Source organism: Rhinoraja longicauda, chromosome 1, assembly GCF_053455715.1.
Source record: "Rhinoraja longicauda isolate Sanriku21f chromosome 1, sRhiLon1.1, whole genome shotgun sequence".
Classification (NCBI taxonomy): Eukaryota; Metazoa; Chordata; class Chondrichthyes; order Rajiformes; family Arhynchobatidae; genus Rhinoraja; species Rhinoraja longicauda.
In genome coordinates this window covers 43,531,800-43,551,410 of record NC_135953.1, presented here as the reverse complement: position 1 = coordinate 43,551,410, position 19,611 = coordinate 43,531,800, and the positions used below count along the sequence as shown (strand labels likewise).

The window sequence follows — 19,611 nt, the reverse complement described above, 5'->3', positions numbered from 1 at the left end:
TATTAACTGTTTCTTTTTCTCAAGAACCAGGGAAAGATCAAGAGGTACATCATCAATTTCTGATTCTATTGGTTGCTCTTCCCAGCACCAGAGTAAGTCCAAATCACTCAGAATGGGTACCTTCAAACCACAAACAGAAACCATGTAATTACTAACCTCTATGTCAAAATCACCATTCAACCATTGATCATACATCCATTCTTCCTGCCCTTCATCTGTCTCTGGACTCCATAGGTATATAAACTGGCCGCTACCATCAGTAATCAAGGAATATATATATTGATCATCACTAAAGATGTAGTAACCATATTCAGCATCATCTGAAGGCCACCACATTCCCTGTTCAAATAGAGTTAACCAGTCTTGGTGTTCTTGATAATTACTAATAAAGGAGTTCTCTTTGTTATTTGTCTCTTGTTGCTGTGTGAAAAGCCAAGCAACTCCATTGCCAGAGAAACTTAAATCCAGCGGCAGATCCATGGAACTCCTTTCACCAACTTCAAGTTCCAATAAATTCCAGTCTTTCTCTGAGTTTGCGTTCATACATCTCGTATTTCCCTGGTCATCATCTTCATAATATAAATACTGCATACTGGAACCTCTGGATTTTACACTAAGATCCAAGTAATCAAGTTCCATGCTATTTTCAATCTTATTGCTAAATAAATGTCTTCTCTCTTCAACACCGGCATCATTGTCATTTGTTGAGAGATTCATGAACGAGGAATATTCATCCCTTTCATTGTTCCAGTTTCTACATTGGATCTGGAAAGCATCTTGATTTGTAGCAATATCATCTAACCAGCATGTATCAGCACCTTCATGTGAGCCAATTTCAGTACAGTTACCTTCTCCCAATTCCAGCACAGAATTACAACTACTTAAATTGGCGGGATTTGACGATTCTACAGAATCATTTGGTGGTAATAAATGATACGCTGGACCGTCTCTACAAAAATCATTCCATGTGACCTCATATTTCAGTGATCCAGGTGCACCTGGCTTCAATTTTCGCAAGTTTTGAGAAAAACAGTCATGGTTTTTTATTAATGCAGGGCAAGTGTTTGTTTCTTCAGAAAATTCACATTCATCCAGGTGCAGATCCATTTTATTATTAACATTTTTGTCATCAGTACTCTCTGATGCAAGGAAAGATTTCCTAAAACTCCAAAATGAGTTTTCCTGTTTATCAAAATCTTTCTTAGATTTTGTGGGTTCATCTCTATTTTCCTTTGGTTTGGAAGTAAATTGTTCAAACAAACTGAAAGATGATTTTTCTTCAGCGTTTTTGTCTGTCCTATTAATAACATCTGCCAAGAGTGAACATATTTGTCCACGTTCGCCATCATTCTTAGTTTTTTCTTTATCAGAATGACCTTTACTCATAAGTTTTAAGAAATGAAGAGAACTCTCATGTTTTGAAGGTGTGCCCTCTTGCTTCTTTGCTGATAAATTAAAGAGGGTTGAAATAAAACCTGACTGCTTACTGTTGTCTTCTTCTTTCTTATCTACATTGTTTGGCTTTATTGTACCACCGTCACCTTTAACCAAAATATCAGCTTGATTATTAGATGACATTATCAAAGACGTGTGCATCATTCTGTCTTTTCTTTCTATTTTTATCACTTTATCAGAATAATCTTTGCTACTAACTTCCTCCTTTAAGTTTGGTAAATTTTCATTTGGAGCATATTTTAAAAGGCCTGAAAAAAATCCATCTTTGCCAAGAGGTGTTTTGTCTGTTTCAGGTAATTTTTCCTTCATTGATTCAACATGCTCATATTCCAAAGTGGACTTATCGACTGTGATACAGTGATCAGAGGAAGACGTTGCTGCATCTGAAAATGTTATGTGTTTGTTTGGATCTAATTGTTCAGATACAGTCCTCAAAATTTCTACTTTATCATTCTTATCCATCTTTGACATGGATGCATTTTTACTGACTGAAAATGTAAACAAGCCTGAAAAAAATCCTTGTTCATTACTGCTCTTTTTTCTCTTTTTATCTATATCAATTCTTTGTTTTGCATTTGAGGACAGTTTTGAAATATCTTCGAAGATATTATCTTCATATTCATCAGATGTTGGAATTTTATCTGACTGTGATTCGTCTTTTATTTCATGTTTAAATGCTGATGGTCTCTCATTCACAGGAAATTTTACAGAAGATATTCTTCCATCTGAGCTTGCTTCATTTTGCTTTTCAGTAGAGATGTTTTCAGAAGAAAAGAACGGACGTTTCAATTTTTCTATAAGAGATAAAGACTGATTATCTATATTTCTCTCCTCATCTCGGACATCCTCAGCAGATCTGTGAAAAGGAAACTTTGATACAGTCTCTGATGCTGTTTGTGTTTTATTGTCCAGTGAAGAAAACAAAACATGACTTACTGATTTTTTCAAAGGGTTAAAATATCTCAAATTAATTCCAGAGCAGTATTGTGTGTTGGATTTGGTTTGTAAAGATTCTAATTTCATGGAAGGCGTCATATTATTCTCTATTTTATTATCATGAGCATCATGTGGTCCCAGAGTTTCAGGTGCATGTTTATCTTTTTTTTCTCGAACTATGGGAATTGACTGCTCCATAGTTTCTGACATGTTATGCAACTCAAATGCACGATCTGTACATTTATCTAGAGCAACATCTTTCTGACATGTGTTTGTTAAAAAGTTATTCTGTTGGTACAACTTCTCATCAAAATTATTTTGAGAGTGATTCTCAATGTCATTGTAGAGGGGACAATTATTAGATACTTGTAAAGCATTTTTTCCTTCACTGTTAGCTTGATGTGTTGTATTTTGCCCAATGTCATTCTGAGTATCACTTGATATATTTTTTTCCAAAAAGAACTTTAAAGGGTTTAGTTTCTCAAGTAATGAGCCAATGACTCTGTTCTGTGATGATTCAGTTACCACAGAGATATTTTCATCCTGTGGCTTTTGTTGAACAATTGGAAATATTGTTTTTTCCTCTGCTGTATTAATCATTTTAGGAAAATCAGATTCTTTGCTTTCTAGAGAATGCCATGGAGATTTGGACAGCAAAGTATCGGGTCCTTCCAATGCATCATTAATAGGAGGATGAACTTTTGTATCATTGGTAATGGGTGAAAATAAATTTGAGAGATTAGTGCTTGCCTTATTATTTTTGTCTGGAGTTTCTGAAGTAGCAGACATTATTTTTCCCATAAATGAATGCTGCTTTTTACCCATTCCTACTTTTTCACCTAATGAGTTGAATAGACACTGCATGGTATTTTTCACACCAGTCAGATCGGGAAGAGAGTCGAGTTTTTGATCACTATCCCCACCATCAGCCTGTTTCAACCCTTTTTCATTTTCCAATCTTTGCGCATAACAACAAGGTGCTTTATCTTCACTAATATGCTTCCTCGGGCTCATGGACTCTTCTTCAGATTTTCTGAGAGTTTTATTCTGCATTTTTGGAAGTGAACCAAATTTATTAATTTCCTCTTCTTTTTCTGCCAAGTATTCAGAGACCGATGCTACCAGACATTGCAGTTCATCCATTGGATCAATAAAATCTTCATTCATTTTCTCACTTTTCGTGGAATGCAACCTTTTTCTGGTTTGGTGTAATATGTCATCAATTTCCTCATCAAAGATGAGCCTTGATTGCTGTTTGCTTTGGGGGATATTTGGAGCAATGATATCCTGATTTCTGTTAACACAATTTTTGCCACTTTCATGCCATGACTGTGCAATTAATAAAGCTTCTTGTTCATCGTCAGATTCAAGAGAACAACAAAGATCATCAGAATCACTGCTATTATAGGTACCACAAATGTCCTCTAACATTCCTTCATCTGACATTTTTTCTTTGCATATTTCATCCAGGCATTCTGCTACATCTATCACATCTTCAGAATTGTTGCTGAACGATTCATTTAATCTCCATATGTTATTTCTTTTCAGAGGTTCACGTTTATTCTCTTTAACTGATGTTGCCATGTCATAGCTATAAAGCAAAGGCTCGCTAAGATTCCATTTCATTTTTTCAGATTCTATTTTTGACACTTTACTGGAAAGGTTGCTGATAAATATACCACTGGGAGATGGGTTATCTAATTTCTTAGAACGGTTTAGCTTTTGCATGTCACTGTCCCCCAAGCTATTTGTTCTGCCTTTCTTTTTTCGCCTATCTATTGTATTATATTCCTCTGGATAACTAGGATAGAGCAAAATGTTTGATTTTACTTTCAGAAACTGCTGACACTTTAATATTTTTTGGTCTTTCCTATCTGCATGTTCCGTGCATTTATGAACTTTTCCTTTGATAGGGTTCTTCTTTGGAGATCCTCCTTGTCTGCCTTTTTTACTTTCATTCCCAGAAAAGCTGTTGAATTGTTCCCCTAACTCCTCATATTTACTTTCCCAGTCTTCATCTCCAACACCAGAATCCACTGGTACGATTCTGATCTTTTCTTGTAAGATGCTCCGGCTTGTTAAGGCAAGGCATGTATAAGTAGACAACAGAATGTTTTGAAAACAATATTAGGAATTTTTTTTTTTTTTAAAGATAATGATATTGAAAACATTTTAAATTAATTTAATATTAAGCAAAGAGACAAACAGAAAATAAACAATGATTAAAAACTCAAGGGAATTAAAAAATACATTTTGTTTACTCTTGTTCATAATGCATTTGCATTTCCTTTCTTTAAATACACTTAGTAATTACATTTACCCTATCTGGAAACACATCTATGGAAACATTAAAAGCATGCAAACAGTTCAACCAATGTTAACTTCATACCATCATAGCACACCATTACACAGCAACATCAAGGCTCTAAAGAAGAAGAGGACCCACCTATCGGACAGATCTAGAGACTGCCTACTTTCGAGGGAGTACTGGCGGCTGGTTAGCTGACCAGATTCTGATGCAGACTCTAGATCACTACGGCCATTTGCAGCAGAATTTATGCTATCATATCGTCTGGTAAGGGAAACGAATGACAGTAGAAAACAGGAGGATGAATAATTACTTACTGTGTAACACTGCATTTCAGAGCTCAAATTGGTTATTCTATGAAAACTGCATTCAAGTTAAACAAAAAATACACTGTTTTGCTTCTGAAATGCATTAATTGAATGCTGCCTCAAGATCACAAAGATCTGGCAACATGTCACATATTGGAAGATTCCTTCTTTTGAACCTGACACATCAATGGTTGCAAAATACATATGTAAATACATTTCATACCCTGTTAACAATGAATATCATTGTTCTTAAATCAAATAGATGCAAAACATTAGTCAGAAAAAGGGTCTGAATTCTACTTTGAAACTGAATTTTTTTTTAAATGTTTGTTATTTTATGTTTTCCTTGTATAAACCGATTATATTGTAATATCTCAAAAATTGCAAATTCAATCAGATATAACTGATATTTTTCAGCACCAACTTAATATTCAATTTTACATAATCCAATAGGTAACTATTAATAGAGCAAATTTAACAAATGGAAACTTTGCTGAAAAAAATCTAGGCACTTATACTCTTACATGATTTACACTCCTGCTTGACATTTTCCCCAATAGACGCAATGTAATGTCCACTGAGTTTTAAAAAATGATGCAAACTTGTCCTTCTGTTTCAGGTATTATTTTAACCACCAAATGTGGTACTAAAAAATAATCCTCATTCATTTTCAGCTGCAGTCAAACGTTGCTGAAATATACAGTATGTAGAAATATTTGATAATTACATCGTGAAAGAAAAATCAGCTTTTTCAGAAAGTGATATTTCTGGAGGTTTGGGGGGGGGGGGTGAGGGGTCACATGGCAAGGAGACAAAACTTTATTTTCAAAGTCAGAGTATTGGATTTCCATTTCTCTTTAAGAAAATTCAAATCTTGAATAGCACAATGAACAAAGCAGTCTATGAAGGACTAAGGAAGGCCTCTTCCAGCAGAATTGACAGTCCAATTGCCCGAAGTATACCCGGATTAGGATGAGGAAAAGTGACGAATTGATTTTGCTCTGTATTGTTTATCTGATAACTATGTGTGTGGTTATCAAGATGATACAAATGTTGGCGGAGATCTCATATATTGATTGATACCTGCATCTCGAAAGGAAAGAAAAAGAACAATACTCACGAACAAAAATGTCCAAATAATTTTAAAAATCCCCCAACATAAAAGCAACATTGCATTTCTATTGCATTTTTTTAAAACTCAGTAGGCATTACATTTGCGTCTATTGGGGAAAATGCCAAGCAAGAATGAAAATCATGTAAGAGTATAAGTGCCTAGATTTTTTTCAGCAAAGTTTCCATTTGTTAAATTCTATAAATTTAAAGCAAAGGTGGATGCAGTCTTAGAAAAGATCACATGCCCAAAAATATTTCAGCACATGGACCGCATATTAAGTATGGAGACTTTGTGCAGGAAATACATTTGGCTGCTCAACTTTAGGATGAACTGAACATTCAACATGCAAACTGTTTGGGTCTTGAAGAGGTCTTGTAGGATACTTTTCCAAAGCAATTATATTATCAATAGAAAAGAAGCAAACATAAAATATATTATCTCAGTTGATAATAGTAAAATTAAACAAAGGTAATTCCATTGAGACTGATAACCAAGCAGCATCAAGAACAGAGGAAGACGTTTTCAAGTTAGATTTAGCTATGTAGGTCCATGTGATGCAAGTAAATGTAGCTTGTGATATTGATTAGACCATTTGTTTAGAGATAAATGATTTGGTATTATGGCGTTGAAGCTGAGCTGCAGACAACGAGTAGCATCCTGGTATCGGTTTTCTCTGCAGACCTATTTTTCCTGGATGCAAATTGCCAGGGGTCTAAATTGCCCAGGAGACTGGTGCATATGTGGGCCGTTACCACTCTTTCAAAGAACTTCATTATGATTGATGTTGGACCTACTGGACAGAAGCATTGAGACATGTCACTTTACTTTACTTGGGGAAAGGAATAATGGTTTCCTTGAAGCAGATAGGGACAATAGACTGCTGAAGTGAGAGATTCAAGATGCCGGCAAAGTCTGTGGCCACTTGACTGGTTCACGATTTCAGAACCCATCCATCCGGGTTACTACTCTCCAAATGTTTACTGTCATGAAAGCAGATCTGACTTCTGCCACAGAGACCTATGGGACAGGGCCAGCGGGGAACAGGAGGATGTGCCTTGGTGGAACATTGATGCCTGTTAAAAACAGATGTATAAGAGGCCTGTGGCTGCGTATGGGTTTCTTCTAGATACTGTGGCTATCTCCCACACATTAATAATATGCAGGTCGTGGTTAATAGGCCAGTTTAAATTGTCCTTTATATGTTAATGAATCTTATTATTAGGTGGGGGGTGAGTTGATGATAATGTGAGAATAAAATGGGTAAGGGAAGTATTAGTGTAACTGGGCGCTTGATGGTTCGCATGAACCCGGTGGGCCAAAGTACCTGTTTCCATTCCGTACCTCTCTATAAGTTCACGGAAATGTGGGCTATCTTTACTCTCCAAGATGATTTTCATAAAAGCGATTTGTTTTGTCAGGAGTGTACAGATCAATATAAAAACAGTTACCAGGTGAGAAACGGTGAAACATTGACAAGAAAGTCCAAGTTGGTGATGAGGGAATGGTTAACTAAATTAACACTTCCAGTGGTACCAAATCAAAGCCCAGAAACTCAGAAAATTTCAAGTGCCGGAATTCGAGGATACCATTGCAGCTGAAGTGAAATGAAAGAATGTTAAAGAAGTACTTTCCTTCCAAGTGCTAGTGTGCTCATCTCAAAACCAAATATGAATCCACAAACTGAAATGCTACCTTTCCAAAAATGGGCTACATACCTTATTCCTTTTTTTTCACGGTAATCTAGATCATAGTTTGGGATTGTACCAACACAGGGATCCCGTGAACTTCCTTTGAGCTGAAATCTTGACTGAACTGGGAACTGATGAACGGATGCATTGGGCTGGGAGGTGGTGTGAAAGGGAGGTGGAATGCTGTTACTGGTCTCACTACGATAATCACTGTCTCTGTCATCAACTGCACTGTCAGGATCTTCAAGAGCTGAAAAGAAAGAAAACAGAATAGTCATACCTATTGTTTACTTGAGAGTGCAGAATGTTCTGTTTTTGAAAACATATTTTCCAGCTATATCACAATATAAGTAGCAACTGATAGGCAACATCAACATACCCTTAACATCTTCAGCATAAGAAAATTTTAAAATTTGGTTAAATTAAGTATTATTTTTTTATTTCTGTAAATATTTACTCTGCACATCATGGGAAAGAGGTAAAACATTTTGATTTTTTTCTGTTTGTTAACATAATGGCACAGAAAGCCAGCAATAATCTAAATTTCACATTATTATCCTTTACAGCAATATGATGTGCAGATGTTATAGCAAAAGTTTACCTTGGTGAGGTTCCATGCACACTCTGTTTGATAAATATCCATGCATTCAATGGTAATTTGATTTTTTTATTTTATAAAACAATAAAATAAAAGAAAAACATAAAATGATTGTACATCACAAACATGACACAGACAAAAATAGAATGCTAAGTCGACAAAGACTACTTGGAGAAAAATAAAACTAATGTAATCATACAAGGAGAGATATATGCATCCCATCTATGTACGAATACCCCAGGTCTCTCTGGTCGGAGCATGCTAATATAGGAGCTAAGGTACTTGTGAATAATAAATCATTACATACTTTGCTGCTCTCCCCATCCGAAATAACTCCAATTGCCTGGTGGTGCAAACGTTGGTAAAGAAGGGGAAAAAGAAAACTTCAGCAAACCAGGGGGAATAACTATTTTTTAAGAAAGAAATCTTAGTGTCTTTACATCTTGCTCAGAATAATGATGCTAAGTAGCATAACATTCACAGATTAGTTTTTGTTGGTTGACTAAGGTCTAGAATTTGTGACCCATACTATCATCATGTTCTTTTAGTATTTTAGCAAATGTGTTTTATCATGTTTTAATAGGCACAGATGTACATTTTAAATGGGTTAATATCTCCAAGGTCAGAAACATTCATCAATGAGATTCATTCACTAATTTTATTTAAGGATTTGCAGTACATGCATGGATTATGCATAAAAATTAGATTATTGTTCAATGGACTTCCTGGACAAATGTGTTCTGAATTGAGCTCAAATAGTGCATTCTTCTACATTTTATTTTCAATATCTCTGAGTCTTCAGCAAATCACCTTAAATCCATGCCTCCTGGTAATTGACACTTATTTGAAGAAGTTTTATTTACTCTGTTTAAATCATCCATGGTTTTAAACACATCTATCAACCATTAAATGGAAACGAGAATAAAACTAAATTAATATTTTTGGTAATAACAAAAAAATTCTTAAAGCTTACAATGGGAAAAAAGTGGAAGCCAGAAGTGAGAATATCATCGGCCACAAGAACAGATACGTTTTTATACTCGTATTATGCTCACAAATATGAATCGATAAGGTTCATCTTTTTGGAGTTAACATTCAAAGCTTTGACTAAACCTAGGTATGATGTTAAGAATTCGAGTTTTGGATTAATGAATATATCTAATTATAATCAGGATTCAATGACACAAAATTAGCTACACAAACACACTAAATTCAACAAAACAATCTAAACTTTTATTGCAATTTGTAAACAACAAACATTTACAGGTATTCCTCAATTTACAAAAAACTTTGGCTCCAATAATATTTAATGAAGTGAAAATTCATATATCAAGGAACATTTTTCCATGAGTTTCAATGGAAAACATCTAGGTGCATTCCAAACCTCAAGAACTTTGGTTTAAAAAAAACCTAAATAACTAAAAATACATCAAGACACATTGATAATAAAACATATGAAATATCTCATCTCAGAGTTTTCACCAAGTGAATAATTTACGTATCAAAGGGTGAATTTAGAGGGAATGTTTTCTCTTACAGGAAATTCAGCAACAAGATATGACAAACTCTCACATTTAAGATCAAGATAATGTGACTTTTTTAATCTTAATGGGTCATTAGCCTTTGGAACCTTAAAACTTCCTTGAAGATTGGCAGGTGTAGAATCCCTGAGGCAAATTCTAGATAAACAAGGGTTAAAAAGTTGCTTTGAATGGGTGTGAATGCAGATCATAAGATCGTGATAGTAGAATTAAGCCATTCAGCCCATCAAGCCATTCAATCATGGCTGATCTATCTCTCCCTCCTACCCCCATTCTCTTATCTTCCCCCCATAACCTCTGACACTAGCTGAGTTTGCATTCAGCTTAACGTGATCCTATTGAATACACAAGAGGCCAAGCGATCTACTCCTAACCCTAAATGCATTTTCATGTCAGTTGATTTTTCATCTCATCATGACATCGGGGGAAGTGAGAGACAGATATGCTACTTATGTTGGGTTGATGATGGTGGTAATGAAACTGAACTAAATGGAGTCTGCAACACGAATAGCAATGGAAGAATGAACAATTGTTTCCCCTTTCATCAAATACATGTTCTTACAAAAAAAAACATAGCAATGTCTCTCATGTGGTACGTCTGATACTCCATAATGGATCATTATCTTTAAAGATGATAATCATTCTCCCAATGTAGAATTCCTTTGAAAGTATTTTCATGGTGAGCCTCTGATGGTGGTGGAGCTATGTCAGTGGATTCTTATTCAAACTAGTACGTTTTAATGCAGTGATAACTCTCTGGCCCTTCGGTTGTAACAATGGTGTTCAGCAACAATGATGTTATCTGAAAGACATTTGTGTTAGATCACCAGCCCACTGGATGATTGGTCTTCAAACATTCCTCCAGAGCCCTCAGATTCTCACAGTGGTAAATTGAGAGGCATAAGCTTCCCCATCCCCTTCACAAAGCCTCCATTAATTCTAAGGAATCTTGAAGCAATGATCTGTATGCTATGGGGGATTTCAACATGCAGGTAGACTGGGAAAATCAGGTTGGTACTGGACCCCAAGAAAGGGAGTTTATGGAGTGCCTCCGAGATGGATTCTTACAGCAGCTTGTACTGGAGCTTACGAGGGAGAAGGCAATTCTAGATTTAGTGTTGTGTAATGAACTGGATTTTATAAGGGAACTCAAGGTAAAGGAGCCATTAGGAGGTAGTGACCATAATATGATACATTTTAATCTACAATTTGAGAGGGAGAAGGGAAAATCAGAAGTGTCAGTATTACAGTTGAGCAAAGGGGACTATGGAGGCATGAGGGAGGAGCTGTCCAAAGTTGACTGGAAAGAGACCCTGGCAGGGATGACAGTGGTACAACAATGGCAGGTATTTCTGGGAATAATACTGAAGGTGCAGTATCAGTTCATTCCAACGAGGAAGAAATATTATAAGGGGAGTAAGAGGCCACCGTGGCTGACAAGGGAAGTCAAGGACAGTATAAAAATAAAAGAGAAGTATAATGTAACAAAGATGAGCGAGAAGCCAGAGGATTAGACAACTTATAAAGAGCAATAAAAGATAACTAAAAAGGCAATACGGGGAGAAAAGATGAGGTACGAAGGGAAGCTAGCCAAGAATATAAAGGAGGATAGTAAAAGCTACTTTAGGTATGTGAAGAGGAAAATAATAGTTAAGACAAACGTGGGTCCCTTGAAGACAGAAACAGGTGAATTTATTATGGGGAACAAGGAAATGGTAGACAAGTTGAACAGGTACTTTGGATCTGTCTTCACGAAGGAAGACACAAACAATCTCCCAGATGTACTAGTGGCCAGAGGACCTAGGGTGACGGAGGAACTGAAGGAAATTCACATGAGGCAGCAAATGGTGTTGGGTAGACTGATGGGACTGAAGGCTGACAAATCCCCAGGGCCTGATGGTCTGCATCCCAGGGTACTTGAGGAAGTGGTTCTAGAAATCGTGGATGCATTGGTGATCATTTTCCAATGTTCGAAGGTATCACAAAATGCTGGAGTAACTCAGCAGGTCAGGCAGCATCTTGGAGAGAAGGAATGGGTGACGTTTCGGGTTGAGACCCGAAACGTCACCCATTCCTTCTCTCCAAGATTCTGCCTGACCTGCTGAGTTCCTCCAGCATTTTGTGATACTTTTGATTTGAACCAGCATTTGCAGTTATTTTCAAATGTTCGATAGATTCAGGATCAATTCCTGTGGATTTAAGGGTAACTAATGTTATCCCACTTTTTAAGAAAGGAGGAAGAGAGAAAACAGGGAATTATAGACCAGTTAGCCTGATATCAGTGGTTGGGAAGATGCTGGTCAATTATAAAAAATGAAATAGCAGCACATTTGAATAGCAGTAACAGGATCGGTCCGAGTCAGCATGGATTTACAAAGGGGAAATCATGCTTAACTAATCTTCTGGAATTTTTTGAGGATGTAACTAGGAGAATGAACAAGGGAGAGCCGGTGGATGTAGTGTACGTGAATTTTCAGAAAGCCTTCGATAAGGTCCCACTTAGGAGATTAGTGGGCAAAATTAGAGCACATGGTATTGGGGGTAGGGGACTGACATGGATAGAAAATTGGTTGGCAGATAGGAAACAAAGAGTAGGGATAAATGGGTCCCTTTCAGAATGGCAGGCAGTTACTAGTGGGATACCGGGACTGCAGCAATTTACAATATACATTAATGACTTGGATGAAGGGATTAAAAGTAACATTAGCAAATTTGCAGATGGCACAAAGCTGGGTGGCAGTGTGAAGTGTGAGGAGGATGCTATGAGGATGCAGGGTGACTTGGACAGGTTGTGTGAGTGGGCAGATGCATGGCAGATGCAGTTTAATGTGGATAAATGTGAGGTTATCCAGTTTGGTCGTAAGAACAGGAAGTCAGATTATTATCTGAATGGTGTAAAGTTAGGAAAAGGGAAAGTACAATGTGATCTGGGTGTCCTAGTTCATCAGTCACTGAAAGTAAGCATGCAGGTACAGCAGGCAGTGAAGAAAGCTAATGGAATGTTGGCCTTCATAACAAGAGGAGGAGTATTGGAGCAAAGAGGTTCTTCTTGTACAGGGCCCTAGTGAGACCAGACCTGGAATATTGTGTGCAGTTTTGGTCTCCAAATTTGAGGAAGGACATTCTTACTATTAAGGGAATGCAGCGTAGGTTCACGAGGCTAATTCCCGGGATGGCGAGACTGTCGTATGTAGAAAGACTGGAGCGACCGGGCTTGTATACTCTGGAATTTAGAAGGATGAGAGGGGATCTTATTGAAACATATAAGATTATTATAGGGATTGGACATGCTTGAGGCAGGAAACAAGTTCCCGATGTTGGGGGAGTCCCAAACCAGGAGCCACAGTTTAAGAATAAAGGGTAGGCCATGTAGAACGGAGATGAGGAAAAACATTTTCACTCAGAGAGTTGTGAAGCTGTGGAACTCTGTGCCTCAGAAGGCAGTGGAGGCCAATTCCCTGGATACTTTCAAGAAAGAGTTAGATAGAGCTCTTAATGATAGCGAAGTCAAGGGATATGGGGAGAAGGCAGGAATGGGGTGCTGATTGTGAATGATCAGCCATGATCACAGTGAATGGTGGTGCTGGCACGAAGCCTACTCTTTTACGAGTTGGAGTAGGCACGAAGCCTACTCCTGCACCTATTCTCTATTGTCTATTGGCTCTATCTAAACTAGCCCCATTTGCCCAAACTTCTGCTCAGTTTAGTTTATTGTCGCGTGTACCAAGGTACAGTGAAAAGCTTTTGTTGCTTGCTAACTAGTCGGCAGAAAGACAAGACATAATTACAATTGAGCCATTTACACCCGGATACATGATAAGGGATAAGTGAATAACTTTTAGCGCAAGGTACAGCTTGTAAAGTCCAATCAAAAGTAGTTTGAGGGTCACCAGTGAGGTAGATAGTACAGGACTGCTCTGTGGTAGGATGATTCAGAATTTGGTCCATATTCCTTTAAATCTTTCCTGTCTGTGTACCTGTCAAAGTGTCTTTTAAATGCTGTTATAGTATCTGCCTCAACCACCCCCTCTGGTAGCTTGTTCCAGATACCCACCACCCAATGAGTGAAAATGTTTCCCCTCAGGTTCGTGTAACATTTTGCCCCTCTCACCTTTCATACACACTGATGAGCCAAAACATTATAACCACCAGCCTAATATGCTGCTGGTCCTCCGTGTGCCGCCAATACAGCGCCGACCCACCTAGGCATAGACTCTACAAGACCCCTGAAGGTGTCCTGTGGTAGCTGGCACCAAAACATTAGCAGCAGATCCTTCAAGTCCTGTCAGTTGCGGGGTGGAGCCTCCATGGATCAGACTTGTCAATCCAGCACATCCCACAGATGCTCAATGGGAATGAGATCTGGAGAATTTGGAGGCCAGGGCAACGCCATGAACACTTCATCATGTTCCTCAAACCATTCCCAAACAATGTGTGCAGTGTGGCAGGGCGCATTATCCTGCTGAAAGAGGCCACTGCCATCACGTACATGGCCATCCATGTGATCTAAAAGAAATCGGGACTCATCAGACCAGGCGACCTTCTTCCACTGCTCCAAGTTCTAGTTCCGACACTCCTGTGCCCAATGTAGGTGCTTTTGACGGTGGACAGGGGTCATCATGGGCACTCTGGGTGGCTACACAGCCCCATACGCAGTAGGGTGCGATGCACTGTGCATTGTGACACATTCCTCCCGTGACCACTATTAAAATGTTCTGTGACGTGCCACAGTAGACCTTCTGTCGGTTCGGACCAGACGGGATAGCCTTCGTTGCCCTCGCACATCGATGAGCCTTGGGCGCCCAACACCCTGTCGCCGGTTTGTGGTTTGTTCCTCCTCGGACCACTGTCGGTTGGTACTCACCACAGCTGACCAGGAGCACCCTACAAGCCTTGCCGTTTCAGAGAGGATCTGACCCAGTCGTTTGGCCATAACAATTTGGCCCTTGTCAAAATCGCTCAGGTCTTTACTCCTGCCCATTTCTCCTGCATCCAACATATCAACTTGCTGCCTAATATATCCTACCCCTTGACAGGTGCCATTGTAAAAGATAATCGTGTTATTCACTTCACCTGTCAGTGGTCATAATGTTTTGGCTCATCGGTGTATGTTCTCTTGTTTTTGATTCCCCTACCCTGGTGAAAAGACTGTGCATTGACCCTATCTATTCGACTCATGATTTTATACGCCTCTATAAGATCACCCCTCAGCCTCCTGCTCTCAAAGGAATAAAATCTTAGCCTGCCCAAACTCTTCCTGCAGATCAGGCCCTCAAGTGGAACATAATCTGTAGGTTAGTTACATTGGCAAAAAATATAGACAGGCAGAGTATTTTGAAATAGTAAGAGATTGAAGATATTTAAAGAAAACTGTTTGACCCGATGCATAATTACTTAAAGTTAACCTGCAGATTTTCCAATTATTAAGGCAGATGACGTGTTAGCCTTTATTGCAAGAGAATTTGAACAAGATTAAGAATGCCTTACTTCAATTCTATAGAACCCAGGGGAGTCCTCGTCTTAAATATTTTGTCCTGGTCTGGTCTCCCAACCTAGGAAAGGATCACCTTGCAAATGACCAGGACGTGCAATGCCAGAGATTAGTAGGTAGATGTTGTCAGTCTTGGTAGGTTTCATGCATCCACTGATGCAGCAACAGCTTGTGTTTAGCACAGGATCAATTTTCCGTGCATGAGCTGAGCGCTCCCATACTGCATATTCGGCAGTGGAGAAGGGTGTATGGGGTGATCGCTGTTCATCGTGGATGGTGGGCCGAAAGTTCTGTTTCCATACTGTATCTCTAAAATCTAGACTGTGTGCTTTCAATGCCCAACTTTTGACTTATTTAACATTCATCTAATTAAATTTTCTCGCCTTTCCATAAAACTCAGAAACTTGAAAATAAGATCAGCCTTCTGACCTTGATAATGGCACAATTCAGGCACTGTTAACATGCTTGTAGTGTATATAATGGTAACTGTAACTTTAAGTACTGAGTGCTAGAATGGTATGATTTGTGTCACGTGATATATTCAATATCTTATCAGTCTCGTGAATATGTGCGAGTATGCACAGAGTACTTTTGTGGAAAAAAAAGACCCACACTAGCAACAGCATGTACTGAAAACCTGTGCTTGTTTCTATCTACATGCAGAAGCCAAAATATCTTACAATGGCGACGAGGATCGGATAGAGTTTGTGAACTCAACCTTTAAATACAGTGCAGGACTGTTTTGCAATATGCAGTATTGTTTAACATTTTAAACAGCAAATACGAAGCTGTGTCGCAGTTGTTTACAAACTGGACACGGTAGGCCGCAGATTCTTCTATGCATGGGACTGTACAAATCGTCTAGAGTTTGTCCAGCTATCTTTGTGTTGTGTCTACAGGGCAAGATGGAGCCCTTGGGATACATAGGCCGACTAGGGACTTTTGACAAGAACCGTGAAACCTTTCCCTCGTACGGTGAGCGAATGGAAATGTATTTTATTGCAAATTACATTATTGAAACTGAAGAAAAAAGATTGTGATCAATTGCAGGTAAGAGCACAAAACAAGGCCATCCACGAATGAAAGAAAGCCATTCTATTACATGAAATTGGTTCTGATATTTATGAAACTCTCACCAACATCCTAGCCCCAGAGAAAGCAAGGAATGTTTCATTTGAGACTGGTCTTTCAAAACTTGATGCTCACTTCAACCTGAAGCCCATAGAGATTGCAGAAAGTTACAAATTTCACACAAGAAACCAGAAGTCTGGTGAGACTTCCGTCATTAAGCGTGGCTGGCCAGACAAGCACTACAACGTTCCGCTGCCAGTCTGGCCTTTCTTTGCTGTCCGAGATGAGCTAGTGCTGCAAGATGGCATTATTTTAAAAGGACACAAGGCCGTGGTTCCTGCCTCGCTGTGCCACCGGTATTTTAACGCTGTCCATGCGGGACACCCGGGTGCTGAAGCCACTGTTTCATGGGCGTGAAGCATGTTTTACTGGCCTGGCATGGCCGAATACATCACCGAGAATGTGGCATCCTGCGCAGTGTGTAACAGTTTGGCTCCTCACCAACAAAAGCAACCGCTTCTTTCACATCCGGTACCTGAGCTCCTGTGGTCTACAGTCGCAGCTGACATATTTGAGTGGCATGGCAAACAATACCTGGTGCTCATGGATTCTTATTCAGGATGGCTCGGCATTGATTTTCTCAGCAGCCCCACTTCCAGCGGAGTGATTTCGAAGTTATCTCGCCACCTTTCAGTCCATGGATCCCCGGTCAAACTGCTAACTGACAACGGCAGTCAATTCACCAGCCAACAATTGAGGGAGTTCGCTAGACACTGGAATTTTCACCACATCACCAGCAGCCCGGAATATCCCCAGTCGGGTTAGCTGAACGGGCTGTTAAAAGTGCTTAACAACTCATGGAACGTTCGTACAGAGCAAAATCGGACATATTCCTGGATCTGCTTAACTTACGCAACATTTTTTTATTCACAAAATGCTGGAGTAACTCAGCAGGTCAGGCAGCATCTCGGGAGAGAAGGGATGGGTGAAGAAGGGTCTCGACCCGAAACATCACCCATTCCTTCTCTCCCGAGATGCTGCCTGACCTGCTGAGTTACTCCAGCATTTTGTGAATAAAATAACTTACGCAACATCTCCCGTGACCCCATCTTGGGTTCACCCGCTCAACGTTTATTGTCAAGGCAAACCCGTGCCACAGTGCCTGTAGCCAATCAGGCTTTAGTCCCACAAGTGTTTCCACCGGAGGAGGTTCAATCCAGGTTGCAACAGAAGCGTGACATTCAGAAACGATGGTTTGACAAGACAAGTAGGCCACTGCCACCGCTGACCAAAGGGAAGGTGGTCCGCTTACAGACTGACAGAGGCCATGCCCGTATCGGAGTAATTTCTGGAATTGCTTCGGAGCCACGCTCATATATCATCAGTGCCGATGGCGGTACATACCGACATAACAGGCGACATATCCTGCCTGTGAACGAGCCAGTTCCTCCTCAGTATAATCCAGATCGTACAAGTTCGCTTCCGTTTGCGCCTAGTGGCACTTACATGCTTTTGCCAGCACAACAATCCATGTCAGCAACAGCTCCTCTGCCTGTTCCATCTTCGCCTCCATATTCATCGCCTGTTCCACAGTTTGCTGCTTCGTCTCCAGGGACGTTGATTCAGTCTCCCTCGCCTGTGGAATCACCTGCTCTCTCCCCGGATAAGAAGAATGGAGATGGTCTCTATCGTACACGTGCTGGTCGTGTTTGCAGACCGGTTGTGAAGTATCCGGACCATGTTTAACTTTCCTCCAGTTTGTCACCGATTGTTATACATGACGTGCTTAGTTTATGGGTCTGTATCGTTGTTGAATCTTTAAGAGGGGGGATGTAGATTAGTGTAATGGTGTCACTCATGTTATGTGTCATGCTTTTGTAGTTACGCCCCTTTAGCTTTTGAGTGACCACTGTTTGGGTGTTTCGGGTTAGTGTAAGTGGAACATGCAGGTGTGAGGTCGTGCTTGCTATGTAGTTAATAAAGTCTTTGGATCATTATCCAGGTGTAAGGCTTCTGTTATTATACGGTCAGCACAACACTGTGGGCGAGTACATTATCTCATTGAAGAAGTTGTCTCTACACAGCAATTTTGCGATATTTCTGGATCGAGCTTCGCGTGATAGATTTGTATGTGTAAAGCTGGATGAGCGAATACAATCAAAATTATTGAACACACTAGTCCTCACCTTTGATTTGGCATGCAAAACTGCTTTGACCATGGAGATGTTTCGACCAACACATGCTAGCACAGTCAACAGTCAAAGGGCAGTTCCAAAACACAAACATTACAAGACAGGGAAAAGGCCTTCACAGCAAAGTTCTGGTAAAGCACAGATATGTGCTATCGATGCAATGGTCAACACAAAGCAAATTATTGCCAGTTCAAGGGCTCTAAGTGCTACAACTGTCAAAGGAAAGGCCATATTGCATCAGCATGTAGAGCACCTTCGTAAGATAAAGCAAAACAAAAGGCTCAAGAAAACCATATGCGTGGGATTCACAATCTTGAAGAACAGTCAGAGAGTAATTTACTTAGACTGTACAGCATCTATACTATAAAAGGTGGATCCGGAAGGGAAGACTTTCAGACAAAAGTCAAAGTGAACAATCAATACATTACTATGTGTATTAATACACTGCTGATTGGACAATTATAAGCAAAGCCACCTATGAATCCAAATTTAGCAATATGCCTATCACAGAAACACAGAAATTGTCTCTCCTCGACCTTTGTTTCTGTGTCGCGTCTCCGTTCCCGTTGCGGCCTACCACCGGCCATGCACCTGGGACCACCTGGGGCTCTGGTTCGCAGAGCCCGCGGCCCGGACTCACCACCTGCGGCGCTGGCCGCCTTCGGATGCTGCGGGAGCGGCTGCGACTCGTCTCCGGAGGCTCCGGTGCGGGCCGCCTGGATGTCGGAAGCCCGCAGGCCCCTGGATGGGGGCCGACATCGGGAACTCCGGCAGCGGCAGAGGCAGCGTGTTCGCCCGCCCTGAATCGCGGGGCTTGGGTCGGCCCGCCGCGGACCTTTCACCGTCCGGCGCGGCCTGGAATAGGCCACGGGATTTTCACCGTCCGGCGCGGCGCTTCAATGTCGGGAG

General features: G+C 40.0%; 1 protein-coding gene across 4 annotated transcripts in view; it reads right to left on the bottom strand.

The window, feature by feature from the left end:
- LOC144592116 (protein unc-13 homolog B-like) overlaps nt 1-19,611 on the bottom strand; it is a 344,358-nt gene that overhangs the window by 176,131 nt on the left and 148,616 nt on the right. For 2 of the 4 annotated variants that reach the window (XM_078396494.1, XM_078396502.1), the window contains exons 8-9: nt 7,837-8,059; nt 4,838-4,963 (exon numbers count right to left, since the gene is read on the bottom strand). In XM_078396494.1, coding sequence (XP_078252620.1) covers nt 4,838-4,963; nt 7,837-8,059 — 349 coding nt within the window. The remainder of the gene's footprint in view (nt 1-4,837; nt 4,964-7,836; nt 8,060-19,611) is intronic. The other 2 variants (XM_078396509.1, XM_078396517.1) reach the window with 1 other exon arrangement.